We start from the raw sequence: 12,722 nt of genomic DNA, 5'->3' as shown, positions 1-12,722 counted from the left end.
TTATCAGTTCTACAATGTACCTCTCATTGTGTTCCGGATCCAGGTTTATTTGAAATATGCTCAATGCCTCACGCTCATCAAGATTCGAGACTTTGTTGATTGCTTCCTGGAACCTCCGCATATAGGTTGAGAGTGATTCGTTGTCGTATTGGCGGATGGTTTCCAGGTGACATATATGCATTTCGTGTGTCTTATTGGCTCTGAATCTTCTAAGGAAGGATCCTCTAAACTCTTTCCAGGAGTGGATGCTTCGTGAGGGGATCCTGCTGAACCACCTTTGAGCCCCCCCTTGAGGGTCGACGCGCAGAACCTGGACTTTCTTAAGTCGTTGTAATAGTATATTTGTGCGATTTGTTCGAAATAATTCAGGTGTTCTTCCGGATCCCCGAGTCCATCAAAAGAATCAAAGTTGTAATGCTTGAGGTTTTTTTGTCGAGGAATAGCTTCTAGAGAATGACTGAAGGGTGTCCGAGTTTCCCCAACTTCCATTCCAGAATCTTTCTCCATCTTTCGTTGGAGTTCATAAATCATATCTTTCAGGTCCTTCTCCCCCTCCTCATCATCATCAGAAATAACCTCGCAGGTGGGGTTCCTCCGGGCCCTTTTTCCCTTGGCCTTAGCTAGGAGCTTCTCTTCTTCCAGTTGCATTCTTTTCAGAATCTTTAGCTCAAGCTTTGCTTCTTCTTCTTTCCTTATCTGCTCTCTCATTTCTTCCAATCTTTTCTTCTTGGTTGCTTCTGTCTCATTTTTACTTTGCTCTTTCTGATTTTTCTTTCCCTTTGCTCCGATTCTGATAAAGACAGATCTCCTAGATTGTTGGGAATCCCCGAACTCTTTTTGATCATCATCTTACTCATATTCTATCTGAGCCCGGGCTTGCTCCTCTCTGTAGAGCCTGATTGCTTTAGCTAGTTCGTGGCTTTTAAATTAGCCATATGCTCCTCTGCCACCGGAACATTAGTGTATTTTTATTGATTCAGCTCAATGAGGTTCCTGGCATCCCGGGGTGTTACTATCCTTTCCAGGACCAGGGTATGCTGTGTCAATGATTGCTCCTAGAGGGTCTCTCGGTCTCCCCCAGGTTCTTGAGCCTGAGAATAGTCCTGATCCTGGAACTGGGTACTAGCTGAGGACCTACCGGCCGTACTATTTCCTGCTCTTGCCATTACCACAAGTGTACAAATAACAACTAACCAAGATTTGAGGCTAAAAATGTGGATCTAAGGTTGTTTTTTGAAGATAGCAAAAAATTTCCAGAATAATATCAAACAAACTTTCTGGGTTTTGCTAACAATATTACTGAACATGAACAGCAGGCTCTAGAGCACAAAGATAGTATGCAAACTAAAGTAGATCTGGGTTTTAAAACTATCAAACCCAAGGTTTTAAAACTATCGAACCCAAAACAATCAAAACTAACAAACGAGAATGGGCTCACACAAACATGGCATAACGCAATGAACTCACACAAACGTGGCTTAAATGAACAACATTCATATTCAAGAGAGGGTATGGTTGCTTGGGTTCTTACAGGTTTAAGATGTGGACTCTCTTAAGAGTTTGCTGATGAAGGTGAATCCAGGGGCACCGAGACCCAAGGATGTAGCACCCCTCCTTCTAGCGCCAAATGATAACTCCGGTGAGAGGACGACTCCTTCAAACGCCGTTCCTGAACCTTCCTTCGCTTAGTGGGGTGTAGCTGCTGTTGGGCGCCTACAAAACAACACCGGAGGGAGGTTTTGACCCCGCGGCGCCTCCGGTGTAAGAATAAGAGCTTGATCGGAGAAGATGGATATAGATAGGACAAGGGGTGGCTGTGTGTTTATGTGCTGGTGTGTAGTAGAGTGTGTGTGTAAGAAGTGTCTAACCCCTAAATCCTTCATCTTTGGGGGTATATATAGCCCCAAGTAGGGTTTAGGGATTGATACCTCTAGATCAGGACCGTTCGTTGTTGGAGGCGGAGGACGCCTGACTTGGATAGATTGCATGCACGTGTCTAGGACAGGACCATCTTCAGGGCGCCCCAACGATATTCTGACACGCGCCGTGTTTGTCTGATATGTTAGTTGTTGATAGCTGTCATCGTCACGTGCTCACATACCCTTCCTTGGCGGGTTGTGGAGTGTGCATGTGTTTGCTGGGACCCCTCTTGGGTCTGCCCTATCTGGGTAATCCTGATTCCGGGCTGGATCCTGGTTGATAGGTGATCCAGGTCTTGGGTTGGATCCTGGCTGGGAGATGATCCCGGTCATGAGTTGGATCCTGGCTGGGAGATGATCCAGGTCCTAGATTGGCCCTGAGTCTGGATCTTTCCACTTGATTGCACTGGGTGAGGGAGGTCTTGATCCATCAATTGAGCCTATTACCCCTTAGATCCAGGTCAGACACTAGTCAGGTCGGTTATACCCTATCAGGAATATTTCAAAATGAAGGTTCAATTCTGACGCGCTATTTGGCACGATGATTATCAGCTATATTACTGGTTAAAACCCATCAAAAGCCTCTTTTAGGAAAACGAGGATAACATAATTAAACTGTGTAAAATGGTGCTTTTCTCTTAGCCTGTTGATTTAGGCCTTGAGCATTGGCTACCAACTTTATGAAGCCAGTACCATAGCAACTAAGAATAATGCACTACCTCCTCTGAGAGCTGCAACAGGGTTCGAGAGAAGATCTATCAAATATGTTCATATTCCTAGAGCTTCCATTCATTGTCGAGTGACATATTGTGTGCACTATTGACTTTTCGATGTGAAAGGCAAGGGAGATCTAACTCTACTTGACAAAACTTTAATCAACTTCTTATTTCCCCAGGCGATAAGCCAAAAGAAGTATCAGGCAAATATTTCTGCTCTGCGGAATAAAAGATAATGTGATGTTACTCTTGAAGTCCTGGCACATATGACTAGTGGAATTACAGTTCATTAATACATTTACAACTGCAAAGTTGTAAGATTCCTTTCTTGATAGCTACAACTTTACTTCTGAACGATAATCACCGTCGAAAAAATTCACAATTTGTCGAAACTATAAGAATATGCCTAAATTGTATATGTCCATTGAGTGATTGTCGACTTCGAATAATATGGCACTGAGAAAAAGAATAATGAACAATCTACAAAAAGAAAGGAATAAAGCTATAGAAGTTAAATGTTATGCTCAAGAAGGCACTATAAAATATAACAGACTATAGGCCTACAGCTTAATCAAGCACGTAAAAACAAGCAGCAAAATCATGAGCTACGGCAATGGAACCAACAATTCAGTAACAAACCAGAGGTATAGGCAGCCTGGAGACTCTAGACAGGTATATGGCAGTGCCTTGTATGCTCCCATCAGCTATGAAAGGAACGACTTGCCTTTGATTCCACATTCCCATTCTTTTGGGGCTCGTCCGGTTAGTACAAGTATTCTTACAGCCTTCATATCCATGAACAGCTAATATAATCGATCTAAAGATCACACGCGCAAATGAGTGCTTTGATATGTATACTTTAATGTTAGATGGAAAAATTACTGTTTGTATCAATTTAGTTTCAAGTAAGATTCTAATGATGGTCAATTTCGTGCATTCAGAATGCTATTGGAGCTATTAATCATTGGGTGGCTAACCAGGATAGAGCCAGGACAGAACCTTCTAGCACGATCAGGTTACTGTTTTTATCTGCTAGACATAATTGCCTCTAGTCAAATTATTCTAGATTATGAAATATATAAAAAAACTTCCAGGTATACTCGTGCTCTAATAAACGTATAATATCACAGTTGAACTATGCAAAAAATTGATCAAGAACTTGTACACAGACTCATTCATCCATCTACATGGATGATACTAAATTCTTGAGTACTATGAGGTATGCATAACTGAATAGTCATGTTATACAAAATTACCTTGGTCTAGGGAACTTCAGTCAAAAACTGAAAAAACAGCCTAATTTGTACGAATTCTATGGTGAATTTGATACTTATACCTGGTGAAGTAGTGAATATCGCATGTTAATAGAGTTTGTACTCTAACTTGACCCAAACTACATACGGTTTTTTAACAATACTCAATCATAACTATAATGCTCCAAAGCATATTTCAGGAGGCCAGCAGGCACAGCCACATTACATTCACCAGTGCGAATTATAGTCCTTAGTAATGTCAGGGGCACAGACGTATACCCTGGATTGATTCCTGAATTTTCTCCATGGGTCACAGACCCATCCCCAGCCCCACAATCACAAGATCATATTCTCTTTCCTGCACAAGCACGTCCTACACAAGATGAATCGAGATTGACCCCGGAAGAGCAAGAAGAATCCCTGAAGAAACTGAAGAGGGAAATTTACAACCCTACAGCAAAAAAGATGATGCAAAGAATAAGTTTGTATTACAGAGAAAAAAATGTTAGAAATAGTTCAAATGAAAAAGAAAAAGAGTCAGATGAAGATGGTAAAAACTGCGCAATCTGCCTAGAAGACTTTGAGCCTCGTCAAATAGTGATGCTCACTCCTTGTAATCATATGTTCCATGAAGAGTGCATTGTCCCATGGGTGAAGAGCCACGGACAATGCCCAGTTTGCAGGTTTTCTATATGCGATAGAATAAAAAACCGAACACCAGTAGCCTTAAACACAAACCATGTAAACGTTAGCAATCCATCATCAGGAGAGACAGATATTATGTCCATCATAAGAGCAATGGGAGAAGCGTATTTTTGAAGAAAAGATCATTCACAGACCAATGCAAGTCAAAATTAACTTATGTTGCAATCGGGAAAAGCAGCCAGGAATGTAATTCAGGCTGTGTGATGTGAATTTAAAAATTATGGTACAGTGATCCACGCAGTTGGATCAGGTAAAGATTTAAGTGAATGCAGTAGTGAATATGTACTATTACCATTATTTGTAGTGGACACTACTATTGTGGGAGTCTGTCATGCTAAAACAAAACAACTCAAAAATACCAAGATGTAATACGAATACTGCAACTAATTGCATTTGTAATGAAAACAAGGTTGAAGAAGAACAGAGATAATTGCATTGTTATGTCATATGTTGTTTTTAAGGGCATCTGGTGAGGTGAAAAAGTTGAGCCTTGCGTGACCCAGTTTTCATTTATCAATCCTCGGATACAGATTACCATTTATGTACATTGTTAGAATTGCGGAACATATCCTGCATAATGCGCGAGAACATAAAACGAATTGCAAATGTGGGTCATATCTTGGGCTGATGCGCAATATATGAAAATATCCAGCCTTTTGTGAGCTAATTTTCCTTTGTAAATAATCACAAAATCCATAAAATTTCAGTCAAATCGTCACAAAGTTAAAACGATATTAATCATATGTGGCCAGAAGCAGAAGGCGTACACGCTAACCATTCTATGGTTTCAAGAAGATGACAAATATGTCTCATTTCCTAAATTAAAAATCCTAGTAGTGAATGAAAGTCTCATTTCCACATGTATGAAGAATCTATAGACATAACAATCTTGTAATCTCGGAATGAGCAATAAAAACCCGAATCTGGAACCTGAAACTGATAACTCCTGGTGGCGGGGCTGCTCCTTCGACGCCGTCCTGGATCCTTCGACGCCGTCCTGGATCCTTCGACGCTGTAGAGGTGTAGCTGTAGTTGGGTTCCTACAAAACAATACCGGAAGGGGGGTTGGAGTCCCGCGGCGCCTCCGGCGTGAGAGTAAGAACTAGCTTTTTGGGAAGATGAATATGAATGTAAGGTGGCTGTGTGTGTATATGAGTGTGAAAGAATGATTAACCTCAAAACCTCACCTTCTTGAGCTATTTATAGCCCAAGGGTAGGGTTTTGGGGTTGGTACCTTTGAATCGTAGCTATTGGTTCTGGGAGCGGAGGACACCTGGCGGGAGTGGATGCTTTACACGTGTCAGCGCGGGACTGGTCGAGGAATGTTCAGAGGATCCTCTGACACGTGCCCTGATTATTCCCATGATTGATGTGTGACAGTTGTCCCCGTCACGTGCTGGGGCCAACGTCTCACATGCTGGGCTTTATCAGGGTTCTGCTTGCGGGACTGAGCTAGTTAGGAGTGGTGCTGCGTGGGACTACTCCTCCCAGGAGCCGCGTGTCGGGAGCGGTATGGAGTTAGGAGCGTAGGAGTAGGCCTCCCAGGAGCTGTATGGAGTTAGGAGCTTAGGAGTAGGCCTCCCAGGAGCTGTATGGAGTTAGGGGCGTAGGAGTAGGCCTCCCAGGAGCTGTATGGAGTTAGGAGCTTAGGAGTAGGCCTCCCAAGAGCTGTATGGAGTTAGGCGCTTAGGAGTGGGCCTACCAAGAGCTGTATGTACTATCATGTGCCCCCCACTCCCTTATGCAGATTTTCTGGATGGGGGAGTGTTTTTGGGTTTATTTTTAGAACATGATTTTTTTTATTGTTTTGTTGGAAGGAGTTGTGCTTTTCCTGCCCCCCAGACGGATTGCGCGGAGTTTGGCGAATCTGGACTAAAGTGGTTGTCATTGTCCGGAGTTGAGCTTTACTTTTCCCCCCAGTCCGTATTGGGCCGAGTTCGGCTAATCAGGACTAAGATGGTTGTCTCTCGCAGGAGTTGAGCTTTTCTTGCCCCCAGTCCGGATTGGGCCGAGTTCGGCTAATCAGGACTAACACGGTTGTCCCTCGCAGGAGTTGAGCTTTTCTTGGCCCCCAGTCCGGATTGCGCGGAGTTCGACGAATCGGGACTAAGGTGGTTGTTCTTGTCAGGAGCTGAGCTTTTCTTGCCCCCCGGTCCGGATTGGGCCGAGTTCGGCGAATCAGGACTAAGGTGGTTGTCCTTGTCAAGAGTTGAGCTTTTCTTGCCCCCAAGTCCGGATTGCGCGGAGTTCGGCGAATCAGGACTAAGGTGGTTGTCGTTGTCAGGAGTTGAGCTTTTCTTGCCCCCCAGTCCGGATTGGGCCAAGTTCGGCGAATCAGGACTAAGGTGGTTGTCCTTGTCAGGAGTTGACCTTTTCTTGCCCCCCAGTCTGGATTGCGCGGAGTTCGGCGAATCAGGACTAAGGTGGTTGTCGTTGTCAAGAGTTGAGCTTTTCTTGCCCCCGGTCCGGATTGCGCTGAATTCGGCTAATCAGGACTAAGGTGGTAGTCCTTGTCAGTAGCTGAGCTTTTGTTGCCCCCTAGTTCGGATTGCGCTGAGTTCGGCGAATCAGGACTGAGGTGGTTGCCCTTGTCAGGAGCTGAGCTTTTCTTGTCCCCCATTCCGGATTGTGCGGAGTTCGGCGAATCAGGACTAAGGTGGTTGTCGTTGTCAGGAGTTGAGCTTTTCTTGCCTCCAGTCCGGCTTGCTGTGTGCGAAGGAGTCCGGACTTGGAAGTTGAAATGGTTTTGGGGGTTTTCCCCCAATTATTTGAATTATTACAGCTGTAAGGGTATGGAGAGACGTGCCGTAATAATTACTGTTTAATAATTACTGCTTATGATGGGTGGCTGGGATCGTGCCACGTGGCGCGACTTTTAAGTTTTTTACTGCCTCTATAAAAGGAGGCCCTGCCCTTCTTTCTTGTTTTTGTCTTTATTCATCTTTTCTCTAACATTTTCTGTTTTCTCTGAGTGTTGTTCTTTGTTGCTATTTCCGTCGCCGCTGTTTATTCCGTCGCCGCCGCTTGTTACAGGAGTTTTTGGTGGTTCTTTGTTGTTTCTTGGTCGTCCCCAACCTCTCCGTTATCTCTACTCTGTAAGTCTTTTCCCTTGCTTTTCTGCTTCATTCTTTTAGTTTGCTGCTGAATTGAATTTTTTCTTTGTGCTATTGTGTTCGGTATTTGTTGAATGTTCTTGTATATATGTGTATGTATGTGTGTTCTTGTCTATATTTTGGTTTGTGATAATGTTTTGATAGTGTTTCTGGAATTAGGGTTTTCTGTTAGGGTCCGGGCTTGGATATTTAGTCTGGACTAATAGGCTAGGTTTTGAGTTTGTGATTGGTTGTTGTTTTTGAGTTGTTTTGATATCTAAGTTCGGAGTAACAGGCTAGGGTTGTCTGTTTGGGTTCGGGGGTTTCCAGTCTGGAGTGGTCGTTTAGTTTTGTATTTTGGTTGGGTCTCCGGACTGTCTGATTTTGACTTGTAATAAAATTGAATTATAGGGTAGTCCGGACCATGTAGCTTCAAAGATAAATAAACTGTAGGAGTTTTAGACTAACCTTTGTAACTTGTTTTAGGTTTATGGTCCGGACTAAAGCTCTTGCCAAGTCCTTCATAACTTGTTATCCGGGGCCATCTAGTTCAGATTCTGAGTCTTCTGCTGATTCTGAACGGGTCGGAATGGGGAAGAAGGCTTCCACTTCGGATTCTGAGGCAATAACGAAGCTTACAGTTGCTAAAATATCTTCAATAAAGGTACCCTGTAGTCCGGAGGGTTTGTGGGTGGAGAATCTTGGTTATTTTGTTACTAAGAGCGAGGAGATAGAAAACAGTTTTTATTTTAGGAGCATTAGGTCCGGATATGCTAGGCAGGAGAATGCTGGCCCGGGGCCCTATGATAGGGAAGCTTTTGATAGAAAGTTTGCGAACAACATAGTGGCTAAGGAGCACTATGAGTTGAAGGATGAGTATGCTGGGCTAGATAATGAAGCCCAGGATTCCGCGGTCTGGGTTGCTTTTCAGTTGGATCGCCGGATTGAGTGGAGGTGGCCGACTCCGGACGAGAGGGCTCATCACAGGTCGGCTGATGGCTTCATTCCAGTATGGTTGGAGCATCTCCGGTCTGGATGGAATCCACACTGGCATTTGTTTCTGAAACATTTGTGCGAATATGTGTACAAGATCTCTCCAATGCAGATAACGCCTAATGGAATAAAGTGGATGACTTGGTTCATTGCCACCTGCAATCAATTTAAAGTTCAGCCCACGTTCAAGTTGTGGCATCACATCTTTCATTTAGTCCGGTCTAGCCAGTTCCCGTTATACGAGATTCGGTTCCGGGCTCCGGAGTGTGGATACGGTGGTTCTTATAGGCCCGTTATTCAGCAATCTTCGCTGAAGTTTTGGAATGGGGAGTTGATCATGCTCCGGGGTTTGGACTTGCACTATCTACCCCATATAGCTTCGGAAGGAGTCCGGACTCGTTTCCGCAGGGATGTGCTCCGGGGTGATGCTCTCCAGTTAATTTTTGCATTTTGTGAATGTCTGGGTTTCCAGATGACCCGAGACACCTTTATGAATCATAGAACTTTGCATAGGTTGGGCTGTAAGTAGTTTTCTTTCTTGTCCGGATCTTTTAATATTTCTTATCTGCTTCCCTTTGTTTTTGCTTCTTGTTTTTGACTTGTGTTTTTTGTTTGTTTCTTGCAGGTTTGCCACATTATAATCCGGACATGTCGTCCCCCGCCAACAGTGATGCTCTGAAAGGTCTGGGCAAGGCTTTCAAGTTGCCAAAGAAGAATGTTGTTGCTGGCTCCGGATCGAACGCCTCGGCCGAGGAGGGATCACAGAGCAATGCCGTCCCCAATCCGGAGCCTGAAGTTCATGTGAACCAATCTACTCCGGAGCATAATGTTGAGTTGGATATGGGTAATGAGTTTGACAATCTTGAGGATTTAGGTCCTATTGGGGAGATTCCGAATGCTGATTCTGGGCGGAGGAGGAAGAGGCTCCGAACTCTTGGGTCGAAACCTCCCAGGGCTGAAAACTATGAAGCTGGCTCTGGGTCCGGGGCTGGCAAAGAGAAAGCAGTTGATGATGATTGTACGGGTGAAGGCGGTCCGGGGCTGGAGGAGGAGGTGGCTCGCTTCATGGCTGGGATTCCAACTCAATCTCAATGGAATAAGATGAATGCGTCCGGATTCGATGCCACTATGAAGGAGTGTTCCCGGCTTTGGGGTCAGGTACTTCTTCTTTCCCTCCTTGTTTATTGTGTTAGTTTGACTTGGAATATTTTTCTAAGTTTATCTGTCTTTTGTAGCTTGGTGGGTATATGGTCGGATCCGCCTCTCTTGCTTACAATGAGATCAAAGGTTTCCGGAGCGCTGTTGCTGATAAGGATGCTGAGATTAGCCGGCTCCGGGACCAAATCATTGCGAAGGATAATTCTTTGTCCGGGTTGAACAAGCATCTGGATGAAGCGACTATCCGGGCTGATAATGCGGAGAAGGAGGTTTCTGACCTAAAATCCGAATTTGGCTGAGCTCCGGAGGCAAATGTCTGCTGTTCGTCCGGAGGCTGAGGTTATTGATGAATTTAAAAGATCTGAGGAGTACGATAGGGCTCTTGCCAATGCTGGTGCTCCGAAGATAGCTCGATGTTGGTTGGTTGCTGAGCGACACATCAAGACTAATCCGGAGGCCGATTGGGATAGCTTCATCTCCGAGTTCATCAAGGCGAAAGAAGACATTGAGCTCGGGTTGGGGGAACCGGAGCCATTTGACGGCCCCTGTCCCAGTTTCATTCCTCCCAGCGCTCCGGACTCTTGACTTTATTCTTGTGAACTTGATATTTGTCGAAGGATTTGATACATTTGATTCTTGTAATTTTTGTACTTTGCTCCGGGCTCGTTTGAGTCCGGTGAATTTGTAATGAATGTTTTCCTTGATGTTATTTTACTTTGTTGCTGTTAATTTTTTTTTGCCTTAGAATTTTTTACAAGTAAAATTTGTTGGTCAGTCCTGACTAATCTTCTTGTCCGGACTAGTGGCTGCTTTTAGTTAGAAAATTAATTCTAAGTAAAAGTTGGTTGCTCTAGTCCTGACTAATAGGTTGTCCGGACTAGTGGCTGCTTTTAGTTAGAAAATTAATTCTAAGTAAAAGATGGTTGCTCTAGTCCTGACTAATGGTTTGTCCGGACTAGTGGCTGCTTTTAGTTAGAAAATTAATTCTAAGTAAAAATTGGTTGCTCTAGTCCTGACTAATAGCTTGTCCGGACTAGTGGCTGCTTTTAGTTAGAAAATTAATTCAAAGTAAAAGATGGTTGCTCTAGTCCTGACTAATAGCTTGTCTGGACTAGTGGCTGCTTTTAGTTAGAAAATTAATTCTAAGTAAAAATTGGTTGCTCTAGTCCTGACTAATAGCTTGTCCGGACTAGTGGCTGCTTTTAGTTAGAAAATTGATTCTAAGTAAAAGTTGGTTGCTCTAGTCCTGACTAATAGGTTGTCCGGACTAGTGGCTGCTTTTAGTTAGAAAATTAATTCTAAGTAAAAGATGGTTGCTCTAGTCCTGACTAATAGCTTGTCCGGACTAGTGGCTGCTTTTAGTTAGAAAATTAATTCTAAGTAAAAATTGGTTGCTCTAATCCTGACTAATAGTTTGTCCGGACTAGTGGCTGTTTTTAGTTAGAAAATTAATTCTAAGTAAAAGATGGTTGCTCTAATCCTGACTAATAGCTTGTCCGGACTAGTGGCTGCTTTTAGTTAGAAAATTAATTTTAAGTAAAAATTGGTTGCTCTAGTCCTGACTAATAGCTTGTCCGGACTAGTGGCTGCTTTTAGTTAGAAAATTGATTCTAAGTAAAAATTTGTTGTTCTAGTCCTGACTAATAGCTTGTCCGGGCTAGTGGCTACTTTTAGTTAGAAAATTAATTCTAAGTAAAAGTTGGTTGCTCTAGTCCTAACTAATGGCTTGCCCGGACTAGTGATTATTTTTGAAAAATATGCAAGTTTAAAGAGAAAGTTTTTCATTGATCATTCATTCAATATAGAAGGAGAAACATTTTGGTTGCTTGCCATATTGGCTACAAGTTTTTTGGTTGCTTTTTTTTTTTGCTTCACTACTGGTAGAATTTCCTTAGCCTTAGTCCATGCCAAGTGTTTGGGACTTCTGAGCCATCCATGTTTAGGAGCTTGTAGGTTCCTGGCCTGAGGACTTCTTTGATCTTATATGGTCCTTCCCATTTGGGCATTAACTTTCCGGTGTTTGTGGGATCTGATGCTTCAGTGTCTCGAAGGACTAAGTCATAGACTTGGAAGTTTTTGACTCTTGACTTCTTACTGAAGTGCTCTTTTGTTTTCTCCTTGTATTTCTCCATTCTTTCCACAGCTTGGTCCCGAACTTCATCAATTAGTTCCATGTTCATTTTGAGTCCTTCTTCATTTGCTTCTTCTTCAAAGTTTATTGCTCTGTGGGAGGGAGAGCCCACTTCAATAGGCAGCATTGCTTCTGTTCCATAGGCTAGTTTGAATGGAGTTTCTCCGGTGCTTGTCCTTCGGCTTGTCCTGTAGGACCAAAGTACGCTTGGTAGTTCTTCTGGCCATTTGCTTTTGCTTTCTTTGAGTCTTTTCTCGATACCTCGGAGCAGGATTCTGTTGGTTACTTCTACTTGGCCATTTCTTTGGGGATATGCTACTGGCGATTTTTTGTGCTTGATCCCGCGCTCCTGGAGGTAGGACTCAAACTCTGATCCAATGAATTGAGGTCCATTTTCTGATACTAGGACTCATGGTATCCCGAACCTCATCAAAATGTTATCCATAAATTTTATGCAGTCTTGCTGATTGATTGTCCTCATTACTTTCGCTTCAACCCATTTTGTCATGTAGTCAATAGAGACTAGTAGGTACCTGAGGTCTCCTTTTGCTCGAGGGAATGGTCCCATAATATCAATACCCCAAACAGCGAAGGGGATAGGTGACAGGACTGAGGATGGTAGGACTGGGCTTATCCGGGACACATTGCTGAAGAGCTGGCACTCTTTGCACTTCTTGACGAATTCTATTGCATCCTGATGAATTGTGGGCCAGTAGTAGCCCTGTCTTATGATCTTATGAGCTAGGACTTTGGCA

At 43.5% G+C, this 12,722-nt stretch overlaps 1 protein-coding gene across 2 annotated transcripts; it reads left to right on the top strand.

The window, feature by feature from the left end:
* Positions 1-3,178: 3,178 nt before the first annotated feature.
* LOC141721062 (uncharacterized) lies at positions 3,179-10,750 on the top strand. 2 transcript variants are annotated; one of them, XM_074523803.1, is made up of 4 exons: positions 3,258-3,397; positions 3,577-3,650; positions 9,304-9,836; positions 9,914-10,750. In XM_074523803.1, exons 2-4 carry the CDS (start codon positions 3,578-3,580, stop codon positions 10,133-10,135), a joined length of 828 nt encoding a protein of 275 aa, XP_074379904.1. In that variant the 5' UTR covers positions 3,258-3,397; position 3,577; the 3' UTR covers positions 10,136-10,750. The 2 variants fall into 2 exon arrangements, with proteins under 2 accessions (XP_074379903.1, XP_074379904.1); XM_074523802.1 differs by lacking the exons at positions 9,304-9,836; positions 9,914-10,750 and adding an exon at positions 4,089-4,917 and having other exon boundaries at positions 3,179-3,397.
* Positions 10,751-12,722: the final 1,972 nt, after the last annotated feature.

This window comes from Apium graveolens, chromosome 4, assembly GCF_009905375.1.
Source record: "Apium graveolens cultivar Ventura chromosome 4, ASM990537v1, whole genome shotgun sequence".
Classification (NCBI taxonomy): domain Eukaryota; kingdom Viridiplantae; phylum Streptophyta; class Magnoliopsida; order Apiales; family Apiaceae; genus Apium; species Apium graveolens.
The sequence above is the reverse complement of the archived record's forward strand: the minus strand, read 5'-3'. Positions and strand labels throughout refer to the sequence as shown.

What these genes read in the sequence shown, in the direction of transcription:
- LOC141721062 (XM_074523802.1), top strand. Translation starts at nt 3,236, where the DNA reads ATGAGCTACGGCAATGGAACCAACAATTCAGTAACAAACCAGAGGTAT. An exon ending in ATTCTTTTGGGGCTCGTCCG is followed by an intron (nt 3,398 to 3,576) that starts GTTAGTACAAGT and finishes TCGTGCATTCAG; the next exon opens with AATGCTATTGGAGCTATTAA. An exon ending in GAACCTTCTAGCACGATCAG is followed by an intron (nt 3,651 to 4,088) that starts GTTACTGTTTTT and finishes AGCATATTTCAG; the next exon opens with GAGGCCAGCAGGCACAGCCA.